This window comes from Pleurodeles waltl, chromosome 4_2, assembly GCF_031143425.1.
Source record: "Pleurodeles waltl isolate 20211129_DDA chromosome 4_2, aPleWal1.hap1.20221129, whole genome shotgun sequence".
NCBI classification, from domain to species: domain Eukaryota; kingdom Metazoa; phylum Chordata; class Amphibia; order Caudata; family Salamandridae; genus Pleurodeles; species Pleurodeles waltl.
Window position 1 is genome coordinate 337,824,617 of NC_090443.1, and position 25,759 is coordinate 337,850,375.

Sequence of the window (25,759 nt, forward strand, 5' to 3'; positions counted from 1 at the left end):
CACACTGCAGCGGGGAATCTCTATATGCTGAAGCGGACATTAACAACCGCTTTCTGCAATATTACACAGCACTATATACAAGCAAATTTAACTTAGCGCGATAGTGCAGGAGTTTTTGGCAGATATAGCACTCCCCTGGGTGACAATTGACGAAGCCAAGGCTTTAGGTTCCGATATTACTGCGCAGGAGATCCTTGTAGCAATTAAAGAGCTTGCAAAAGGCAACACCCCGGGTTCGGATGGGTTACCATCAGAATTCTATGTGATATGTGCCACAGAGTTGGTTCCCCGGCTGGTGGATGTCTATAAAGCAGCTAGGCAATTGGGGAGCCTCTCAAATACCACTCGAGAAGCTGTAGCAATACCGATCCTGAAACCAGAGAAGCAAGCAACAGATGTGACAGCATATAGACCGCTCTCTATGCTGAATATTGACTAAAAGATACTAAGCAAGGTTCTTGCCAACAGGCTCCTCCCTCTACTGTCACAAATCTTACACCCCGACCAAGCGGGCTTTATTCAAGGTCGTAACACAGCCCAAAATGTACGGAGAATGATATAATGGAAGCTAACGCTCAGGAGTTAGAGGAAGCAGTCGTAATGGCAGTGGACATAGAGAAAGCTTTCAACAGCCTAGAATGGGAATATCTGTACGGAGTTATGCTGCATATGGGTTTGGGCCTGGGATTTGTTCATTGGATGAAATAACTCTACACAACCCCAACAGCCCGGGTCTACACAGGGCACACTTTCTCGGAGAGTTATGCGGTGTAGAGGGGAACTAGGCAGGGGGGTCCCCTCTCGCCCCTTCTCTTTGCCATAGTGATTGAACCTCTGGCAAGCTTGGCCCGAGGAAGCAATCATTACAGAGGAATCCAGACAGGGGGGTATCGCAAAGGATAGCACTAGATGCAGACAATCTTTTATTATTCCTGAGCAACAGCCACAACAAGCTAGTTGGGGCGAAAGCATTGTTGCGGGATATTGGCAATGTGTCTGGACTGAGGGTAATCTGGCAAAAGTTGTGTCTTTTCTCTATTAGACCCGATACAGCAACCGCCCAAGGACAGAGGACTGGCATTGCCAGACTTTGAGTCATATTATTTAGCTGCAGAGCTCCAGTGGTATACTCAGCGGATGGCGGGCAGCCAGTCAGTAGGCAGGGAAATGAGCCCATCGGTACCCACACTAGCTATACTCACTAAAACTCTATTGAGAGTCGGCCCAGTCCTGCAGCCTGTCCCTAGAGAGTTTATAGTCATCCAAAGATGCTGGGTTAGAGCACTGCAAAGGTCACATACCAGGACTCCGTACTCTCCAGAGCTACCACTTCTCATGCTGAAAGAATTGCCACACGAGGGGGAATGGCGAGGGATCTGAAGAGTGGACTGCAGCGGCCTCACCACTGTAGGACAACTATTTGGGGACTCAACCTTACTTACATTTGACGTACTCAGACCGAATATAGAGATACCGCCGGGGCACTTCCTACTACATAGATCTATAATGGCAGCTATTCACCGCCTTTGCAAAAATGGAGGGTACGAGCCCTCATCACAGAAATGTTGCAACTATATTGCAACATCTGCTGGTACATACAAGGCTGTCACATGCCTGTATAGATCAATACAAACTGACTCCATGGGGCAGCTGTACACGTTGAGCACTCGCTGGGAAGAAAATCTGGGGACTCCTATTACAGAATGGGCGTGGGAGATGATATTGGAGTGCATGCCCAAACTATCTAGGACTGCTTGGTTTAAATTGATAGGGTTCTATATCCTACATATGGCCTATCTCACCGCGAGAAAATGAATACATTTTTTGGACTTACTGTTGGTGCATGTGCGAGGTGCGGGGAGGTGAACGCCATATTTCTCCACATGTTCTGGACATGCCCCTCGCTCACAATATACTGGGACGGGGTCACCACAACATTGGCGAGGTTGACATAGAGGACGGCTCCTGCAACACCTGGCCACTGCCTTCTCCACCGGTTTCCGCACACAAGTAAAAATAAAATCACTACTAAATTCCAAGACTTAGCCTTACTATTGGCAAAACAGGAACTTACTCGTCACTGGAAAGACCTGAGGGACCCACAGCTGGCAGTATGGAGACGAGAATTGGAAAAATCAGTGCACTGCGAGGGGACATTGCTTATACGAGAGGCTCGCAGGAGCACTGGTAAAATAGACAATGCTAGGGCATGGGGGGAGTTAATAGATGGCCTAAGGGATGTGGACCAGGGATCTCACAATAGCACTCCTACACACACCCACTAGTGAACCTCTGTCCTGCAAACCCCGCCATAGGCTGAGAGATGGTAAAACAACATGTTCCTTCACACGGACCCCGGCTGGCTATATTGTACAGACCAGGACACATACGATAACTATTTTGCCGGAACATCGATAAGTAGATGTGCACTATGAGGAAACTATTCACTAGCTCTATGGGAGTGCCCATCCATGATAGTTAAAACTACACTTAGAGGATGCAGGAGGGAGGGGCAGGAGGCAGACAAGATGGGAGGACATCCGTTAAAACTTTGTAACCAAGTATGATTAACACTGGAAATATGTAGTGTCCTACCTATTTTTCCCTCCCAGTTGGGGAATGTTGTATTGTTTGGAAACTCAATAAAATATGTTTTAAAAAAAAGAAGAATAGGGTGATGGAAGAAAGAGGCAAGAGGTGGATTAGCTTCAAAGAAAGTGTTTGCCCGCCCACAGTTATTTTGTTAAAAATATTGATCAGATCGAATTACAATAGTGGCCACTCCATACAACATTACCAGTAGTGACCACCTCATGAATAGTTACCAACAGCAACCACATAACATGATTTTACCAATGTGAAAAGCCTCAGATATGTATTGTACATCAGCAAACATGCTCTCACATCAGCATTACAATTATGATTACATTCATCCTGAAATATACCTTCCCACTATTACATCAACAAAGAATATGTTTTCTGTCACATACCAAAATTAAGAAAGGCAAGCTTGTTTGTTGAACCTTCAATCACCCCAAAATTCAGGTGACTCAATATGGTTGTTCTAGGCTTAGTCATGGACAAATCCTCCAGAAGACCAAATATTTCAATAATTCAACTCTTACAAATTTTAACTTAGTAATGATATAAGCCTTTCAAGCAGGATAGTAATCTCTCTATTTCAACACTCCAGGTGTAGGAGGCTGCTGGGAGTTTGAACAAACTTAAGGTATCTTCCTAACCTCATTGAAGAACACATGAGCAGTGGGTTATACTGAATCTGATCACTTAACAGACAATATTTTTCTACAACAGACACCACCTTTCCCTCATGCGATCTCCCAGATAATAGCAGGACTTGCGTACAAGTAGATGTTTTCCCCCAGAAGTCATATTTTCAGGACCTCTTTCTCCTGCTGTGTATGTCACCTGGAATAACAACCACATATGTATGCAAACAATGGCCTTAACACACACCTTTCGTCGCCACCAGGTACAAACATGGAACCCTCTCTGATGTTGATTACTTCTCAAGCACAAAATGTGCATCTGTAAAGATGTGTGTCCATCTGAGAATTGATGCATCATCTTTCTCATCTGTTCTCACAGACAGGAATATGGCACAGCCTTCGAGTGCTGGTGCCCAAAGTTCAGGTGCAGAAAATAATTCAGATAATTGGTACTCCCTCCTTCTTTCACCCAGCCATCAAGCTAATCCACCCTTTCCAGCCAACTCACAGTTTTGATTCTGCAGTAGTTCCTCCTAGCCAGTAAATAACCATTATCTAAATCCACTCTGAGACTTACTGTGTCCTCTACTGTAATACCCCACCACCCCATATTCCAGCAGTCAAGCAGCGGAGCAGGACCATCCAGTGGTATGTGAACACGTCAATGCCATGAATGAATCCATCTTGGAAATTAGCATCCATTTGAAACAAGGCACCCCCATGCAATACTGAAAAGGCACAGCATAAGTCAAAGCAATTGAAAAGTGCATTTGTATACATTTGGCAAACAGTAAAGTTGTAGGCAATTGCAAGCACTGTGTTCAAGAATATTGGAGTCCCTCAGGAATGCCCAGCATTCATGGAAAGACAGGAGGTTCATAGTACTGTACAACTTATCCAAATCTGTCTTACCTGATGGACAGAAGTCGAAGTCAAGGCTGGATGCAGGCAACTCCAGGAAGCTGCGAATTAGTCCTCGTGCCAGGGAGCGGGGTGAGAAGATAACAGGCCGGCAGGTCTGAGCCCGGTGCGGCCAGAGGAGGCTATATGGCTTTGGTGCCAATTTCTGTTCAACTGGAAATGACAAATGTAGACTATCACCCTCTACTCAACAAGAGGAAAGCTCTGCTCTCCCACCAGCATCCTTCTGTAACCGATGCTCCAGAACTATGCCCATTCAGATCACCTGTGCAACCCAGATCACTTTAAAACAAGATACACGTGGATTCTGCTCCAAAAAATATGCATAATTTTGTTGACACCTCATATTTGAAACATTAAATATGCTTAATCTGGTACTAAGAGATCATCAGTGTATATTCTGATTACATTACTATTTGAAAAATAATAATAATAATAATAATTATTATTATTATCATTATCATCATCATCATTGGTGACAGTGGAAATGGCAGTAGTAACAACAAGAATGGTTACAGTAGTTGCGCTAGTTATGATTAGAAGATGAAGTAGTAATTTATGCAGTAGTAGTTGTTGTAGTTGTGGTTGTAGTATTAGTGTCCGGTAGAGCAAGAGCAAAATTAAGAGCACATTCAGTAATAACAGTATTAGTGATGGGAGTTAGATAGTAACTAGAGTAAAATGGCGGGCGCAACAGGCCTGGCAGCCCAAGGTGCGAGCGCGGCCTCCGGGAGCCACTGAAGCGGCATGGCGCGAAGGGGCCTCCCCAAAAAGGCACAAGGACAACTGTAGACGGGGCAGGCCAGTGGCCTGGTGGTCACATCGGACCCACGGAGAGACTGCTGGTGGCCCCGCCCCCCTCCGACAGAGGTAAGCGCCCCCGACTGGGGGACACAAAGGAGGCCTGAGGACTGAGACGGCCAGGCCTACAGGGAAGACCTCGACCGCCTAGAATCAGCAATGGGAGCGGAGTGCGAGGCGCCCCCCTAGCAGTAAAAGAGACTGAGTGCAGCTCGGTTGCGTGGGACAGACAGCGGGCCGCGGAGAGGTCACCGACGACCCTCTTCCCCCACACCTGAATGAGGTGAGGGTGCGGGGGAACGCATGCTTGATGACGGCCAGTCCTAGATCGCAGGCACAGTGCGAAGAGCCTGGAGAGGGACGAACGTGGCCTGGCTAATGGACTTTGACACACAAACAGTCGGTGCTGTGGCGGAACGCTGGAGAATAACTATATAATGGGCAAAACCAGCATAAAAAAGGACATGGCAGGAGTCCATGGCACACAACAAGATTGTCCTACCTCCTCCCCCACAAACATGGCGCAGACGACACCTCTTGGTGTACCAGTGGGGGGCTCCTCACTGGGAAATATACTGCAGCCCATCATGATCACCAGGGAAATCCTGGAGTCTAAAATTGACACACTTGCTACGGATTTGGGCCTCTTGAGAGAGGACCAAAGACGCCTGGCAGAAAGAGTTGAAACAACGGAACGAAGCATAGAGGAGCTCAGACCGGCAGTGACAGTGACAGTGACAAGAGACCGTGTAACTGCCCTTGAGAAACAAATAGAGACAGTAACGGCCCGCGCTGAGGATGCAGAGAACAGATCAAGAAGGAACAACATCGGTATAGTAGGGCTACCCGAGAAAGTTGAACTAAAAGACTTAACAAAGTATCTTAAGAACTGGATCAGTAACGTGGTAGCATAGTCCAAATTTTCCCTGACTTCTCTCGCAAGGTACAAAAACAAAGAGCTACTTTCTCAGAGATCAAGAAACAGCTGTGATTACTAAACCTCCCGTACGCTGTGCTTTTTCCTTCTACACTGTGGGTGGCGGAGGGCCGAGGGGAGAGATTTTCCCATACACAAGAGGCAAGGGACTGGTTAGATGGGCAGGAAGGCCCCACAAACACAGAAGCGCCTCACATACCCAGACCCAGGAGCAAACACAATATTACCGAAGTCCCCAACACAGAGGGGCAACGCCCACCTCAGAAGAAGCCCAGGAGGAGAGACAGCGTGCCACAGCAGCCGTGACATCATTAAGTGGAGGGGAAGCTAGCCCACGCTCCAAGGCGACAACGAGAGAAACGCAAGGATCGGACTCTGATGTAGAATCTGACATCTTGGCGGCAATGAGCGTGGAACTGCCGGTGGTGACACCAGGAACATCTGAGGATATAATCTGACACCATGGCCAAGATTTGATGTTGTCACATGAGAGCCTGCTGCTGCGATGAATCCGGGACCTAACGTGAGATGAGTAGTTGAGGCTTTAGAAATACCGACAGGGGAGCCCCCAGTGCAGTCAGTTTCACGCGGCTTGGGAATTACTCTCACCCACCCCTTAACTACTGATCTCAGTTGGTAATAGTTTGGATGGGGGGGCTGTTTTGACACCTGTCCTGGGGGAAGGGAGTTGGGGAAGTTGTTGATTATAGTTATTGGGAAGCCCGCAAACTGCCTCACCGGACAAATTTCTAAGGAAGTAAGCAATGACAATGTGCGCCTACTGCACGATGAGAGGATGGATAGAGACACAAAAGTACTATTGATTTATAATGGGTGATCTACAAAATTACAAAGTGGTTTCCTGGAATATAAGGGGCATGCATATTATGGCTAAACATTATAAGGTATACTCCTATCTGGAGAGGAGAGGGGCTCACATAGTAATGTTGCAAGAGAAGATGGAGGGGCCAAGCGTATTACACAACCTACTCAGCATATGCACAGTGCACCCTAATTTGGATAAGAGCAGGAGTACCGTTCCAAATGACCAGCACACTTATAGATCCCAACGCCCGATTTCTAGTGGTCACTGGTAGGTTGGGGGGTGAGATATTCCATTAATAAATATATATGCGCCGAACACAGACCAAGGCACATTTTTAGATCATCTCTCGCATGCACTAGCACCCCACCTGCTTCACGAGGCACTGATTGGAGGGGACTTTAACTGTGTGGTCAGTCCTGAACTAGATAGGTCCCACCCCCGTTGAGGGAATCAACAGTGGACGCTCTAGCTAAAAAACTCCAGGTCTGGCTGGCAGAGTGGCAATTACTAGATTCTTGGAGACACCTTAACCCAAGCACCAGGGATTACTCCTTCTATTCAGCAGTACACCACTTACATGTGCGATTGGGCACTTTTCTATGCACGCCTAAGGTACATACTCAGGTCAAAGAAGTAGAGTACCTGGGAAGAACAATCTCTGACCACAACCCTATCCTACTTTCTTTAGCCTGGGAAAGAATGAACACAAGCATACCTAAAACCTGATTCCCTTGAAGACCCTGCATTTCGGGATCAAGTAAGGGAACACATCAAACACAGATATTGTGGGAAGCATTCAAGGTGGTGGTCCGGAGACGGTGTATCGACGCATCAATAGGGATTGGGAAGACATTGCTACGAGAGATAGAGATAGCTGAGAAAGAGTTGCGAACAACGGAAAAACTAATCCCAGAATGCCCTAGCTGAGGGGAGAAGTACGCAAGGCCAGAGGGAGGGTCACAGCACACACTGAGAGGCTCAGAGACTTTTATTATAAAAACTACATGGTGAGGGCACTTGCAGAGAGGGATAAGGCGGTAGCACTGTTGGCATGGTTGGCCAACCCCGCGAAACGCAGGACCCCCATAATAGAGATCAGGACCACTCCAGGAGATAGACTATATCGGCAGGACGAAATTAACCGTCACTTCCTCGAATACTGTACTACACTTTATACCAGTTCGGGGAGGGGAAGATATACAGGTATTCCTCGAACATCTGCCGCAAAGTTGCCTCAGCGAGGAGGAGAGTGCCGCGCAGGGGCGTGAGGTAGAGGTTTCAGGAATCAAGGAAGCCATTAAAGGCCTGGCGAAGGGGATAACCCCAGGCACAGATGGTCTGCCAACAGAGTTTTACGTCACATATGCACAAGAACTGACCCCTAAATTAGCGCAATTATATAATAAGGCACGCAAAATGGAACACCTCCCAAATTCCACAAAGGAAGTCCTGATAGTTCCTTTACTCAAACCAGGTAAACTGCCTGACAATAGCAGAGCCTACAGGCCCCTTTCCATGCTGAATTCGGATTAGAACATCCTAAGTCAAATACTAGAGACAAGGTTGCTCCCACATATGATCCGCCTGGTTCACTCTGACAAAGCAGGTTTCATCCCCACCAGGAATACTGCCCAGAATATTCGATGAGCCATCCACATTCTAGACACTGTCGTGACACATGTAGCTTCGGCGACTATACTGGCAGTACACATAGAAAAAGCCTTTGACAGTTTAGAGAGGGATTACTTATACGCAGTTCTTGCTTGCATGGACCTGGGCGAGGCTTTATGAAATGGATGAAACTATTATACACAGAGCCTAAGACATAGGTTAGAACTGGGGTAACAATCTCGGAGCAATACTCGGCAGAAAGGGGCACCAGGCAGAGTTGTCCACTCTCGCCATTATTATTTGCTTTGACAACGGAACCCTTGGCTGCCCAGGCCCGAGCCGGCACTTGGTATTGTGGACTGATGCAGGGCGACCGGCGTCACAAGATATCGCTATATGCGGATGACCTTCTCCTATTCTTACAAGACACTGGGCCGGACCTCCGGGGAGCTCGCACACTCTTGGCACAGTTTGGGCGCTTGACAGGATTAAAGGTAAATTGGCAGAAATCATACTTGTTTCCACTATCGGCAGACCATGACCCACCTGAGGGGTTAGGGAATGTGTCATGGGAGCCCCGATGTATGTCTTACCTGGGAGTCAGGGTGTACCACACTAGGTCGGACATCCTGGAGGGTAAGATAGGGGGCGCCAATAGGGCACTGAAAGCCAGTATAAGCTTTTGAAGGTCAGTCCCACTCTCTGTGGCTGGACAAATAGCGCTCAGTAAGCTGTGGCGCTGCCAAGGCCCTTATTTTACTTTGCGGTTTTGCCGGTTTGGGTCCCTGCTGTGCCGGGAGCTCGATTTCTTACTCACGCTGTTCATACGGGGAGACAGGAGACGCAGAGTGGTCCTAACCACTCTGAAGCAACCTCGAGCAGAGGGGGGACTAGCGGTGCCGGACTTTGAGGCTTACCACTTAGCGGCCCAGCTTCAATGGCTGACCCGGTGGGTGGCTGGGGGTAGGACCCAAGCGGAAGATGGGGCCACTTCAGCTCCCCCTGTTTTGGTACTGGCGGGCCTATTCTTTAATCTCACTGGGTCGGATCTGGCACTCGCTCAGGAGACTCGGGTCCTCCGCCGGTATTGGAGAAGATGCCTCTATAGAACATCCATGACTACACCCTACACACCTGAGATACCAATGGCATGGCTTCGGTGGCTACCCCGAGTAGGCGACTGGAGGGGACTGACAACCTGAGAGGAGGCAGGGGCCTTGCAGATGGGGGACCTATATCGAGAGGGTAACCTACTAACATTTGAAGATTTTCGGCAGGAACATGATCTGCCACAGGGCCACTTCCTGATGCATTGAGCATTGAGCATTGGCATTGGCAAATGGGAAATGTCGAGCCCCGCCCTTACAGGCCCAGCACCTACCTAATGACTTCAGATGGCACACAAAAAGCCATCACCGGCTTATATAGAGCGATCCGCACAGGAGCGATGAGCCCCCTGGATGACCTACAACATGAATGGGAGATAGCCCTGGGGACCCTAATACCAGAGGGGGACTGGGACCAGATCCTAGAGAAGGCACCGAAGGTCTCCAGAAACACTAGGTTTCAATTTATACAATTTTACGTCGTACATAGAGCATATGTCACCCCAAAAAGACTCCGTGAGCACCTTCATGTAATGGACCTTCATGCAGGACAAGGGGGTCCTGCCCCCACTTAACCACCTACTGGAGCACAGTGACGACATACATGGCAGAAATCATTGAGCGAGAAGCCGTGTGCACACCAGCCCACTGTTTCCTATGCTGGTTCCCCCACACTCCCAGGAATAGGGACATTAGCAAATTCCAGGATCTTTAATATACACTAGCCAAATGAGAATTGACAAAGAATTGAAGAATTCGGCAGGTCCCAACCTCCAAAGCTGGAAGAGGGAACTAAGGCGCTGGGCAGAGTACGAAAGCTTAGTGCTAAAAAAGGAGCACGAACGGGGAAGGGGATCCGCAGAATTACCAAATGCTTGGGAACAGAATGTAACAACATTACAGGTAGAAACTAGGACTTCCCACATAGAAGGGACTGTGCATATAACATCACCCACAAAACGAAGCAACTCTACCTCCTCAAAATAGAAAGTAAGCAGAGCAGAGACCAGAGCATGTAAGTGACCTATAAACTTGACCATTCTGAGAGACACCATGATTCAACACAAGCATAGGCACATCAAGAAATCACTGTACAGGGTTGAAGGCAGATGGGTGGCAGGGGCACGGGGGATAGTTTAGAGTTGAATGGCACTGTTTATTAATGTATCCTAGCTCACTGATAAGAGAAACACACATATTAATGCTTCCCTCATGATTACTCATACAGAGATTCGACACACTCAAAGGGGCATGGAGGCGGATGGTAAATGTTTCTTCCGACCTGATTTACATGCTTTTGTATCTATGTAACAACAGCAAATGCTGCGAGGTACTTAACAAAGATATCTTCAGTGACACAAGATGTACTTATACAGACACTGGGCCATTCCCGGTAAAGGAACGTTGTTGAACTAAAAAAACAATAAAATCTGTTTAAAAAAAAGATAGTAACTAGAGTAGTAACACCTGTAGAAGTAAAAGTATAGTAGTTACAGTTGTCTTAATTGCTCAAGCAGTAATGTCTGCAACAGTGGTATTGAACATTGGATAATAGCTAGAGCGGCTGCAGTAGTAACAGTAACATTAGTAGTGTTAGAGGCAGTAGCAACTAAAGTATTAGCACATTTAGTCATTTGGGTAACATTAGTGGCAGTAGTAGTGATAGTTGTCAGTGGCATTGCTAGTTAAAGCAATCACTAGAATAGGAATACCTCTATAATGACAGTATTAGTAATGGAGTGTTAGCTTGAGTATTAACAACATAAGCAGCAGTATTGATATTAAGAGCTCAGAGTAGAAGTAGTATTATTAGTAGTATTGTTATTAGTTATAGTATATGTTTTAGTGATAGTCGGAGCAGCCAGAGTAGAACATATACACACAGATGAAGATGTTAGGTGCCATAATCACAGCTCTGTACAACTCTGCACAACTTAGGGAAAGAACTATCCATTCTGGATCACCACTGTGCTCACCTTGGTCAATGGATGTTGTGAATGATGCTGAATTGTTCTTGCTGTCCACCAGTTTGTCCTTCACTTTGGGGCTGGACTTCTTCTGCTCAGGGAGTTTTAAACAAGACACAGAATAATGTGATAACTTACCATGAGTCAACTCCTACAACCACAACATCAGCTTTGAACCCTCTTAAAGCATTTGGGAGAACTAGGGAGTTTGCACATTGGTACTGGTGGATATCACCATCATTGTAAAACAAAAGCCTTCAAGGCTCATTTGTGTGAACAACATGATTTGAGAATGTTCCTCCATTGTCATGTCTGCATTGCTTAGTTCAATAACTTGTGAATATCTTTTATAGTTTCCCTGTCATTACTTTGCTTCTCCTGCTTTTATTTTAATGTTTCTTAAGGAAATACTACAGTACTACAGACAGTGCCAATGGGTTGCTTGTTTGCCACACTTTTATCTACATTGTGCCACATGGAACATGCTCACTTCCTCTAAAACAGGAGACGATTATGAAATGCTATTGTCTATAGTGTAACATTGTTTTACCATTCCAAGATGGCCAGCACATTGGTTCTAATGGCCATATGTACTAACACATTTTCCCATTGACACAGAATGGGAAAAACCCTTTTGGAACATCTGGCCCTAAATGTGGAACTTTAAAACAACAATAGACTACTTACAATATCTCTGCAAGACGGACACCCCCTGCAATGCTTAGTTTTGTTTTTGCAAGCATATGCAAGCTGTGTTTCAATGCTAGCATGTTTTCTTCTTTCTTTTTGTTTTATTTTAATTTCTCTTGCTTATGTTATTGTGTGTGTTTTATTGCAGTTGCGTTAGAGGGTGAATGCAAAAATTAGTCTGTGGATGGATTAATAGATGTACGAGCGCGATGTGTGACACTGTGCATGTATGGAGACATACTGGGTGCCTTAACCCATTGATGGCACACAAGGCACTTTCATTCATAAGCTAGATCTATTTATGTTGCCAATAATTGTTTTTATTTCAAGCACATCTTTAATGATTTTAGAGTGTTGTGCTTGGTCACTAGGAAGATAGATCCAGGTTAAAACACACACACATACACCCCAGGTTAAAAACACACAAATACACACACACACACAAAATCAGAAGCTTAGGAAAAGGCAGGAAATGTGTCCCTTTTAGAAAGGGAATACTCCCATCTGGGAGGTCTGCCCCACTTCTTTGGTGAGCAAGAGCATCTCAAAGAGCATGTATTCTACAGTGAAAGAGATGCTGTTTCAGTGCAACTTCCTGAAGCTGTTCCTGAGGTTCCCTTAGCCTTTGAATGGGGTTGTCAGCTTTCACGAAGGATGGTGCAATCACTAACTACACCCAGCCCAGTGTAGTCCATAGGCCGCACTTCAAAGATCTGGAGCACACGTACTGAAATTAGGCTAAACCGAACTTTAATTTACTCTGATGTAATTTGCATAATTTGGGGAATTTAACGTTCTGCTTCTTATGTGAAATTCTTGAAATTATGCCATTATGCCGCTTTGCGTAATTATGTGCCATTCATGGTAAGCATCTGTAGCAAAGTTTAATGTAATCATGCAAAGCAAATTGTGAATTTTGCACACCCCTAACTGAAATGGAACCCAAAATGAGCTGCCTAGTTCTGCACAAGAGAACATTTGGCTACTTTTGGGAAGAGGCGAGAATGTGGGAGCCAGAGGCTCATAGATCCTTCACTGGCCCATGCCAAAGCCTTGCACCATGCAGCTGCTTCAGTGCAAGCTCTCACTGGAACACTAGGCACAGTTCTCCTCAATCCACAGAATAATAGTTAGCTAGGAGATACCAGCTCATGCATCCTTCTTTGGCTTAGATACTGTCTAACAGAAATGGATAAGCGGGGCTAGGCATTCTCTCCCAGCTAACAGTCAGAGGTGGTATTTGCCTTTCATCTTACATTGTAACGGAGGATCCTCTGCCTTTGCCCAGTGATTCGATGGTCATCATGACAGAGAAGAATCTGTTGAGCCCTGTAATAGAGAAATATGCAGGATGACATCAAGCACCAATCTAAAAGTAATCTTTAAAAGTCACTATACTGAGTTAACACGTTTGGTAAATCACAGAATCATTTACCTCAGGTCAATGCTGGCATTAAAAATATCCTGGTGTTGTCTGACCTTGAATAAATGGAAGGTTGTGGGGATTGCTGATTTTGTGGAAAGGGAAATCAGTAAGCTCTTGGTGATTTTCTACAGAGAACACGTTGGTAGTCATGTAATACTTGATAATAGTACGTATCACAGTACTAGCATAGCCCGTTTGGTGTGATAAGTTGGATACTATTTTGAAATACAAGTACGGGCCTTTGCGCACTAACAGTAGCTCAGCTTGGACTTTGCTTGGATTTGTGCTGCTGCAGGGCTAAGAGCATTCCACAGAAGGCTCTAAATTAGGTTGTATTAGGAGTGTGGTGGTCTGAGGACCGTGCACAGTCGCATTGATGGTTGGACCACCACACTTCAGGAGGTTCAACTGCGCAATTACAAACCTGGTGGGCAGACCTGCCAGCGGACTGCCGTCCCCACCAGGAACATGGTTCCCAATGGTATGACGGTGGTCGGAGTTGTACTCAGCCATGGGGCGCTGAACTCAGTGCCGCTTGGCTGATTACAACTCCCCTTACCACCAACCTTTCCATGGCAGTCTGACCAGCATGGAAAGGCTGGTGGTAAGGGTGTGCTGGGGGCAACGGGGGGCCCTGCACTGCTTATGGCATGGACAGTGCAGGGGCCTCCCGCCCAGCACCGTCAGAATGAGCACTGTCTGCTTTGCAGGCAGGGCACATTCGTTCGGTGCCGCTCGGCCCCCTCTTTGCTACGCTATAGGACTCGGCTCACCCCCTTATGGGAGCTGAGTCCTATAGCGTAGCACTGTTCCGGCCAGACTGACTGCCGTGGGCGCTCTATCACAGCCCGGCTAGAACATTGGTCCTGTGGTAGGACTGCCAATGTCATACTGGGGGCCACAGTCTTAATAGTTTAATAAAGTATTCAGAAGTTTAATCAAGAATAGGCATTTTGAGCTACTGAAGCCTGAGTCTATCAACTTTGTGTTACCGTTTCTGCGCTTGTCTTTTCCGTCTGGTGGTCATTGAGAAGTTGGCAGCTGCTTGAGGGCCATAGGTTACATTTCGATATATTAAAATTGTGAGGTGTTTCCAATGTGAGGGGTTTCCAATGATGGATCACAGCCCCACAATAAAGGATGGCTGTGTTCTTGGTGTGATAGACGCTTGGGGGGGGGGCAACTCCTTGAAACAGCTCATTTCATGTTCATTTTAAAGATGTACAGGCTCGGCTTGACCCTCAAGCGTGATCAGTCCAGGGAGACAGAAGTGTTTGTGGGCAGCAAGCCTATTCTATCCCAAAAATTAAATAAATAGATGAGTGACAACCTGCAGTAATTTGGGATGGTTCCTCGATCAAGGTCCATCTGAGTTAAGGCATCTACACGGGCACCGAACCACTCAAACTGCCCTTGGAACATGGTGTTGATGACATGCAAAATGTCCCGGCTCTTCACACGCAGAGTCTGGTGGTCCCTGGGAGCCTGGATGTCAAGATTGGCACGGACATAAAAGGAATCTTCCTGTCCCTGTGAGCATCCATTCAGCTCCTGCAGCAGGGCTTCATAACCTGTGGCAGAAATAGACAACCAATGCGGCACATCAGCCAATTGTGTTAGCTGTAAAGTGCACCTTTCCTTGTAAACTGCTGTATCCCATTTTCAGTTGCAATTCAGGGATCACTGACACAATATTGTTGTAAACAATATTGTAGACAAAAATATTGTGTCAAAAATACTGTATACCACAATATTGTGCTCCTATACAAATAATGGTAAGTACAGAAATATCGGGAAAAAAATATTGTTGACACAATTGTCTACAAAATATACAAAGTTGTTGATTTTTTAACTATAACTAGAGTTTAAAGTAGTAAATGTTAATTATTTTAATATATACATTTAATGTAATGTAAATTAAATAAATTCCACTAAAAGTTAATACTATGAACAAATATGTACTTATCTAAACATACGCATATATACATGTGTGTTGGTGTATTTATATATATATACAAGTGTCTGTGTAACTAGTAGTTATAGTTATGACCTAGTGTCCATAGAAAAATCATTTTTTATTTTGCTAATAATTTGGGGCCATTTGATGAATCTTCATTTTCAGCGTCTGTCTGGAAAGTTTCGGGGTGATCTGTCAAACGGGGGCGAGAAAAACAAGGGGTCCCAAAATGCTTTTTCCATAGGAATTTTTAACAGGAATAGCGTCTGGACCACTGGACAGAATTATACCAAATTTGGCAGCAAGGTTGCTCTTGGCCCAGAAAGCGACCTTTTTGTTACAGGGGGTAAATCCTTTAAGTAGTTTTTGAGAAATAAAAAAAATAACAAATTTGTATATATAGGGACACGAAGGCTCCGCAAACCCTCCCGATCTCATGTTGAGATCTGACTGACTGCCAACACTTCAACAAGGAAGTGTTGGCAGCCATCTTGGGACTCGGCTGAAGTCCCAGAAAAAAGGATTCAAAATAAGAAATGAGGTCAGGGCAGGGACACCTTGACCCATAAGCTCTGGAACTGGGGTCCCAGAGGGACACCCCACCACCAGCAAAAAAGCATTTTTTGGGTTTTCCGCCATGAGTTGCAGTGGATCCAGTGCTTAATTTGTGCTTGTTGTTTCCGGTGCTGAGCACCGGCACTTATTTGTGAGGGCCAGGGCTTATTCTTATGCCTCAAGCATTTGCTGTGAGCAAAAGACACATATGTGAAAGACGGAAGAAGGAAAAACTAAAAAGCGTCATAAAGGGAGAAAGTAGAAAGTTGCGGGATGAGCTGAAGGAGCAGGGGTGGCCGTAAATGGATTGAAGAGGCCCGAGATGGCTTCAGGATTATGCTGCCTCAGTATTCAGTGCTGGCAGATTTAATTACAGCAGCCTCGTGTTTAAGAGAAGGGCTTTGAGCACCGGCACCTCTTAATTTACAAATTAAGCACTGAGCGGATCCACCGATCCAGACAACATTAAAAAAAAAAGAAAAGAAGCGCTGACTCCCGTGCGTCTTTATATGAAGCCCCCAGATGGGCCAGATCCTGGAGGCATGTTAAAAATAAAGAGGGGGGTGCATGGGGCCCCCCTCCTGGGCTTACTGAAGCCCCGGGGACCGCCACCTCCCTTTGGGTGATTATGGCAGTAAATGCGACCATCAACTCCCTGGGGCAAAATGTTTTATTTAAGCCCCGGGGACCACCGCCTCCTCGTCAGAGGCTTCCTCTGTTTCATTGCCTGCATCTCTGCTCTCACAGAGAGGGAGCTGCTAAACATGTTTAGCAGCTCCCTCTCTTTGACACCAATGCCGGATTTCCAAGGAGGTGAACAACCGGTAGGGACCACAGGGGTCTTGAGGATCCCCCCTGCGGTATCTAACCATTTTGACTGGGTGCCCTGGGGGCACACAGGAGACATTGCCAGGCCCTCTCCCCCCCGAAAAATAAAATGTTTAGGCCGGGCCCTGAGGGATGGGGTCCTCTGGGCCAAAACTGGCCTGGGTAGGGGGCTCCCCCCCAAAAAGAAATTTAGGCCAGGGATGGTGTTTCCAGGACCAAGATGGGCCTGGAGAGGGGACCACCCAGCCTCCCCTCCTCCCAACAAAAATATATTAACACCGGGCCCTGAGACTTTGGGTCCCAGGGCTGAAATCGGTCAGGGGAAGGGGCACCAAGGCCCCCCCTCTCCCCGAGAAAACAATTAGGGACACGGACATTATAGTTAGGCTCACATTGTAAACGTACATTACCATAGAAATCCACCTATTATAGTTGGAGTTATCTCAAGTAACCAAAACTTGTGCCCTAAGCTAACCATAACTTGCACACTCGCCATGCACTAATTACTCCACAAATTACATCACTCTTGACATCTTTGATAACAGCATGGATAATATCACTGTGATATTTGCAGTAACATTTTTTATGAAAACACTGTGCACGGCAGGGGCGTGAGTTAGAGTTACCTTAGGGCACGAGTTATAGTTAATTAAGATAACTCTAACTGCCGAATTTCTGTGGTTTTGTACATTTAAAATGTGAGCATAACTATAAGGTACCTGTAACCTTTGTTTTTTTAAGTGAATTTCTATGTTTTTTAAATTCTATTTCCTAACTATAACATCCCTGTAACCTTTGTTTTTTACAGTACACATATCTGTATATATATATATATATATATATATATATATATAAGGAAGAAGAAAGTCGCTGTTTCCTTCGCCAGCAATGTAGCAGACAGAGACGAGGTCAAGAACCTCTGTATTCAATCCAAAAACATTATCTGGCCGGGCGAGGCGTCTTATCTCACTACAGTCTCGAGTCCAACGAGTCCCCGTCACAGCTCATTGTTGAAGTGAAGATTTAATGGGCAAAAACAAACCCAACGCATTTCGGAAACAAAGTTTCCTTGCTTACGGGTAATTGACCCTTAGAGTTTTTAATTTTCAAATGCTAAGTGCACAAACAAATTAATTAACACTGAAAACGGACTCTGAATTCGTAACCATATGGTTTTAACATAATGATGTCAGCAATCTTTGAGTGGCTTTTACACTCGAACAGTGTAAAGAATACAAATTTTACCTAACCATGATACAACAGTAACAGTTCTCCTTAGGCATCATTATGTATTGAACCATACGTCATAAATGGGTTATATCACACTATTACAGAATGTCTAACCCACATTGGCATAGTGACGAGATGTGTCACAAACTATGTCGACCATCTTTAAACGATTAGTGAACATAGTTCAAGTTAACCAAATCATACCAAACCCCCTAAGCAAAACAATGAAAGCAAATAAAACGTAAATGAATGACCAATAGCAATTTTCTTGGTCCTTGTTGCCATGTTCAATATTCCACATTCAATGATCACATCCTATTAAATTATTTAAATGATGGCAAGATTTGCAGTGATTCATGTCAACTATCTTTAAACATTTTTAAACAATCCAACTATTTCATCTGCAGAGCAGAGCAAATTCGCCAGGACAACATTTTCCAAACTGTGACACATATAAAATAGCGTTAAATTATTTTCTATACCTTTAAAATGGCGCCTGTCTGACCTACTCCATTGGACTGCCGGCAGAAGTCATCATGGCGGTAGGCAGATGCTATCTTGGTGGACTTTGCCATAGGATAACATTGCTGCCATCTTGTGCTGAATCCCTCACTTGACTCCTGACACTGCTGCCAGAAAGACCTCCACTACCCGAGCTGCTGTCTACCAACTATGGGAGCAATCATGCCTCGTCCAACAGGTGATAGGGCCCCTGCCTTCTCACCAGAAGAGCTGGAAAAGCTTGTGGCGGAGGTTCTACCCATGTATCAACAGCTCTGTGGTGCACTAAGGGAGCAAGTAAGTGCACCATGTGCACACTTCTCTCTGTACCTATACTTAGCTTTAGTTAGCCTAGGCCTAGTTTCTCAGATTGTGTCCTAAAATCCCTGTAGGTGCTGACAGTGTGCATTAATGTTTGGGTCAATGGGGATGTATCTATGTCAAGTGACAGGTTTGGAGTCCTGAGACAATGTGGTGAGTGTGTATTGAGTGTTCCCTGACCCAAATTGTGTTTTATGCACTTGACTAGATGAGGTGACATGACAGTCATCCCCAGGCAACTCTTGGCAGATGTTTTTAATGTGTGGTGACGCGATTACATCACAGCAGGAGGGGTGAATGCATGTTGTATGTGTCATTGATCGCTATTTGAGATCTTTCTGTGTTTGCACAGTGAACTCCGGCCACATCTGGCCCTGTGGGAAGTTGTTCTGAAGCCAGGTAAAGACTCACTATGCCCCTCAGCTCTGCACATATTCACCCAATGGCAATTTGCTGTAGGCTACATGATGTAGTATGATGCATGTGATGTGTCAGATATGGTGTTTTGTGTAGGTCTGTCTGCTCAGCCTGCAGAGACCGGGGCCTGACTATCGTTACTCGCAGAAAAAGACGAAATCTGGTCTGTATTGATTCCTTTTTGCAATGCAAGTGTGACACTGTGCCCAAACCCAGTATCCTTGCACAGCATGTGAGGTTGACAAATCACACCTCACTGCCAATATGCAGCTTCCTGAGCCTCTGTCCACTGATTACTATGGGAATTGCATTGGAGACAGGCTGGTGATCAGTGAATGATGTGCTCTTAGCAACTCTGACAATATGTGTCACATAGCCTTGACAGGTCCCTTGAGACCACAGCCCTGTTGTCTCTTTCATCCAGCTCTGATGTGTCCTGTGCAGGCACCTTGAATTTTGGACATTGCACAAATGCAAACAGTGTGTTGTTAACGGATGTGCCTTGATATCAGACTCTGTAGTTTGGGCATAAAGTGGGACATGTCCAATGCATGGCCAGGTTTCTCTTAAGGTACTCTAGGTTTAGTGAACACATGTGTGGAAGTCTGTATTGTAATGTTGATGTGACACACAGACCCCCACTCTCTGAAGTAGCAGGTGCCTGCATCTGTAGCTGCACATGTCCACACAAGGACAGGCTTGACTCTTTGTGTGCTCAACATGTCACTCCCTTCATTATGGTCCAAGCGCAATAGGTCAATCTTTAGGCTAGTTGTGACCTGTAGGGACTGTATGTAGCAGGTGACATTCATATGTAGTGGGTGTTTCTGTACATTGTTTGCTGGGTGGTTTACCTGTCGCTTGCCACTTTGTTAGATGTGTTCCATTGTGTTCCTGGTCAATGTAATGTGGCTAGCTCATGTCCCACAAAAGTCACAGTTGGCCTACCTAGTCAGTGAATGGCCTGAGCTGGGGTGGTGTAGGGTACCCTACTGGAGAGTGTTTGTAGTCAGGTTACTGTGTCCAATGACTGCTATGTGCAGCAGGTGGACAGGATGGTCAAGACAGGATGTTATTAGCTTGGTGCACTGACATGTATATGACTCAGCCATTTTGTATGGGACTTGCGGACATAATATGCTGTCTTGTCATTTGCATCCATGCGGGTCAATGCCCATCAGAATAAGGGGGTCTGGAGAGCCATCGCCAAGAAGGTGCGGACCCTGCAGGTCCACAGCTGGCAGAACGCCCACTGTCGGAATAGGTGGGAGGACCTGAGACACTGGGCCCGGAAGATCGCAGAGGCCCAGCTGGGGCTGTCCTCCCAATGAGGACATGGTGCCCATTGGACCATGACTCCCCCTTAATGGCCCGCAATTTGGGGGTGGCCAACCCAGAGTTGGATGGACATTTGAGGGCAGCACAGCAGCCACAAGGGGGTGAGTATTAGGCAAATTCATGCTTGACCCTTTGCCAGGTGATTGAGTGAGGGAAAGACTGCTCCACCTGACAATGTGGGATGTGTCATGTATCACAAATCATCTGGTATCAAACTGGTGTAGACAGGCCATGTGTTTCCAACTGGTGTGCTCATCCATTTGGAACTGGGACCTAGGACTAAACTGTGGGGAACCCTCAGTCCAATTGCACAGCAGGGGGCACATATGACTGTGTTTATTGTATTATGCTTTACCTACTCTGGTGGGAGTTAGTTTCCACCAACATATCACTCCTCCGAAATGTCACAGTTCAAAGGCAGGTAGGATGTGGCTCACTGTCCTCTTCCACGTGTCTGGGGATATATGTTGGTTGACATCTGCAACCCATGGGTAATATTGCTCCATTGTATGTTGGGTGCTGGTGCCTCACAGCAGTCTGTGATGCATGGGTGTCCATCATACATGTGACATGACTTACATGGCAAAATCCTGGCAGCTGTAGCAAACTACTTTCCTTGGTAAGCGGGGAATGTGCATTGTCATTGGTGATGTGTCATCAGTATAGCCAACATCACTTGAGCCTATTTGTCTACTTGTGCTCCATTCCCACTAGGATACATATTCATGCATTAGATGTAGGCATGTGCTAGCTATGCAGATGGGATGATGTGCAGTGGTTGTCCGTTTACTGTGATGCCCAGACAGGACTGCGTCACCATCATATGTTGTCAGACAGATACATTCATGCCTCATAGTATGTCATTAGTCATGTGTAAATGCAGTTGTCATGATGGACATGACAGGTAAGGCCTAGGTGTGGCTCCACTTCACGATGATTTGTACTCTTAATGTGGAATATTGGTTGTAGGTGCACAGCACCGGTGTGGTGATTGGGAATTGTGCCCTGACTTTTGGGATGCATCAAGGATTGACTTGCATTGATGTTTGCATCACATGAGTTTGGGTCAGGGATTCATCCATAGACAGATGCCATACTTGCCATGTCTGAGATGTGGGTAGTGATGTTGTTTCTCATTGTACAAAAAATTGGTGTCCTTCTGTTAGTTATTCCAAGGTCTGTGCCCCTCCTTCCTGCACGGTACAGTTGTCTATCACAAACACACTCAGAAGTAAACATGGAAATGGGTGTGAGACATTGGTTGGGGCTATCATGGGCGTTAAAGGACCATTCTTGTGTGTATTCTGTAGACATCGCTCCATGATAATTAGGACCTGACTTCATTGACGTTCCGTACAACACCACATGTGGGGCAGGTCTGAGTGACCTTGCTACTACATCTTGGACTCATTTTGGGCAGGTGTCACTTGTAGAACTGTACATTGTTGGGATGTGACCATAGTGACATGGATGTTTCTATGTCACCTAATGCAGGTATTGCATGTTTGTACCAGTGTTGTCTGCATTTCCTTACCAACATCTGTTATTGTTGATACAATACATCAGTAAAAATTAGATGTGTGCTAGGCTTGGTATCTGTGTAATTAGTAGGGTGCCTTACAATGGGATCCAATTGTTGGCTATTGGTTCACTTGTGTGTGCTCTATGTGGCACAGGTGTGGGGTGGAGTGTTCACCTAGCTGTGGTATGGTTAGTGTGGTAGCTAGACCAAGGTTTAGCTAATGGGTTACCTTTGTAATTCCAGATGGCATGCATGGTTTTGCATTGGCATATGATGATGCCACTTTGCTTCCACTTCAGGCGGGGGCCACTTGACATGATGGTATGTAGTGTCTCTCAGAGTTGTGATTGAAGTGTTTTCATGTCCATGTTATGACCCTACTTCACTTACTTTTGTCACCATCAGCACAGACAGGTGAAGGAGATGGGGCGTAGCCGAGTGGGGAAGCATCACAGAGGGACCCAGTGGCATGGAGGGCAAGGGGAGTGCCACAGGGGACACCGGATCTGTATCTATATCCTCAGATTCCTCCTCCAGTGGCTACTCCCTAGTGGTAGCGGACCCATCAGGGACCCCACCAATACCATCTCTGTCCCCCACCCCCATTTTATCACCACCCTCCCTGTTGCTCCCCACCCAGTTGGCTGTGGGTGAGTGTCTCCTTTGCAGCAGGCACATCTGCCCCAGCCACTGTTACCCCTGCGGCCCTCTGTGAGAAGGATATTGACCTCCTGAGGTCAATCTCTGTAGGTCAGTCCATCATTGTGAATGCCATCCAGTGACTGGCAAGCCAAGTCCAGCAGAACACTGCGTTCCTGGAGGGCATTCATGGTGCAATGGTTGGCTTACAGAGATCTTTTCAGACTCTGGCCTCCACATTGAGGACAGCCAGTCACCCCTTGTCTTCCGTCCCCCCTCCACCTTCCTTTTTCCCAGTCCAAATACCCCCTTCGCCGACCCACCCCAAGCACACAGACAGGCTCACATGCATCCACCTCAACAGACAAGGGTAGCGCACACAAACAAAAGCACTACAAGACACACTGGCATGCACACAAACAACATCCACCCACAGACAAAGCAACAGTCATGTCTTACCCCGACACCCCCCTACCCACAGCATCACACATATGACATCTGGAACACCTACAGACACCACATCAACAGTCACTGATACAGCCACCACACCCATCCTACCCGCAGACACCACCCCTGCAGACCCTCTGACATCCCTCCCATTCACTGCACTTGCAGACACCACAACCAGAGACACACCTTCATGCACCACATCTACCATACCTGCAGTCACCAGCCCAACAGACAACCACCACCCGCAGGACCACCCCTCAGTCCAAAACACATAAAACACCCTCACTCATCCACCCAACAGACACCTACCACACACAAGCACACCTCCCACAAACATGCACCCAAGACATCCACACCTACACATCAGACATCCCCTCCCTCAACTTCCAAATCCCAAACCCCTTCTGATGACCATCCCTGTGTGTTTAAGAAAGTTTTCCTTTGTGACTTTGACCTTACTCCTGTTCCCCCCGTAGCACCCCCAAACGGACTGTTTCCCTCCCAAAGGCGCCCCTCTACCTCCAAGGCTTTCCCTGCAAGCACCCAGGCCCCTCCCCGTCAAGAAGTGGCCCACCCCCTCCAGAAGGCATTACCACCACCCAAAACCCACCCACCTCCCTCCCTGATCATCCCTGAGGTGCCTGCCTGCCCCCATGATGTCCCTTCCTGAGGAGGTTACATGGCAGTCAGGAGTTAAATAGGGGCCCAACACTGTGCCTTTTGGTCCACCGGCCTATGGCCTTGGACTTAGGTTATGAGACATTAATCTATAATAAGATTAACCAATTGTTGGTTTGTGGGATACACCTTTGTCCTGCATTTCCTTCCCTAGCTTTCTGTTGCTCCTGAGTGACCTTTGTTGTGTGCCTGTAGTTGTGTGTGTTTGGGCTGCATGCTGCTCCATGAGGTGTTTTTTGCACTATGTGAGTTTGTGTGCAGTGCTGTTGTTCCCCCAAGGGAAGGGTGTGTGTTGTGTGATGGGTATGTGTATGTAGATTGAATGTTGGTGTCATGGCATTGTGTTGTGTTTGTTGTGGTATGTATTTATTTTTGTGTTGTGTGATGTGGGCATCAATGGCGTAGGACTTGTTTCCCTGATATGGCTATTGTCTACATGTGGTGTGTGTGTTCTTGAGTTTTATCATTGCAGACATGGAATGTGTTAAGTTGTGCTACTTTGCTGTGCATTTGAGTGTGCATCTGTAGATTTAGGTGTGTGCCCCTCACAGCTGGTTTTGTAGTGAATCCTAGTTTTTTTTAAAGGGATACAGGAGTTAGCTTAGCCTCTGGCTTGCAGACTCGTGCCCCCATCACCCAGTGACTTTTACCCTATTTAGCTTGCTCTATATTAGCGCATTTAATTAAGTAATTATTTTAAGATGGCTGCCTTGTTTTGACTTAGGCCCATGTTTTGATTTTCCTTATTAGTGCCACCGCGCTAAGGCGTCAAGATCAGACGACAAATACAAATAAACTGGAGGTGTTCCTGTTAGGTACTTTCTCTCTTTACGCTTTCAAGGGAATTGTTTATACTAATCACCGTCCCAAGCACACCTCCTTTATCTATTGTTTGGGAACAGACCTTCATCAGGGGTCCAAGCAGATCTGTATAAATACTCCTCACTTTATCAGATAGTCAGAGGGATTCCGACCAGATGCCATCGCTGCTATCGATGACACTGACCCAGTCTTCATGTTCCTGCGGAGTCTGAGCTAGAGACCTCATTCCAAGGTAACAAGGGTTGGGGCTCTTCGAATGGACATGGCATTGGCAGATTGGGGTTTAACATACCTAGCTCTCTTCTAGGGTATGGGTTAGGCCTCCATGCTAGGGTATTAGGACATATCGCACACTCCATGTTATTTCATGATATTGCAAGATGGTGGGGGTCTTTGTATTAATGACTCTCGTCTTTACTATTCTGTTTCTTGCATTGGTCATTATCTCACTCATTGCAGCCCATGCAGCTTATCGCAGATTACAGGTTTACTAAAATAAACCTTGAAACTTTACTGCATCTTCTTCATTGCCTGTGTGTGATTGAGACATGTAGTTGATGTGAGAAAGGGGTAATCTCCGTTTAAACACGGCGATCCCTGAGATGTCACGCTTTTGAGTCCATGCGTAAAGGCTGCCACAAATCACCTTTAACTGTTTTGGTGAGGTACTGCTTGTGAGCCGGAAGGGTTGAGACGACAGTTGCGTTTTGCTGTAGGATTGGCATAGTCACCTACAAACATAAGTACTGTCATCCTTAAACCAGAAGACTTGCCTGCAGCAAGAGTCCAACTATGACAGTTTTTGCAGGGGTATATCCCATGGAGTGTGAGTTGTGTGTGCTTTGTTGCCTTGCAGTTCCCCATTGTGTGACTATGGATGACAGTTGGTATTGGTACTGCTTGTTCCTGAGACTCAATTGGGGCCAATTCCTGTGAGCATATTGCTTGTGGCCATGTTCAACGTGATATGTGTAACAGTGCAACCT

At 46.2% G+C, this 25,759-nt stretch overlaps 1 protein-coding gene across 1 annotated transcript in view; it reads right to left on the reverse strand.

Annotated features, from left to right (window-relative positions):
* CARD10 (caspase recruitment domain family member 10) overlaps nt 1-25,759 on the reverse strand; it is a 185,576-nt gene that overhangs the window by 30,097 nt on the left and 129,720 nt on the right. The window contains exons 17-20 of the mRNA XM_069231372.1: nt 14,846-15,086; nt 13,346-13,418; nt 11,409-11,490; nt 4,143-4,304 (exon numbers count right to left, since the gene is read on the reverse strand). Coding sequence (XP_069087473.1) covers nt 4,143-4,304; nt 11,409-11,490; nt 13,346-13,418; nt 14,846-15,086 — 558 coding nt within the window. The remainder of the gene's footprint in view (nt 1-4,142; nt 4,305-11,408; nt 11,491-13,345; nt 13,419-14,845; nt 15,087-25,759) is intronic.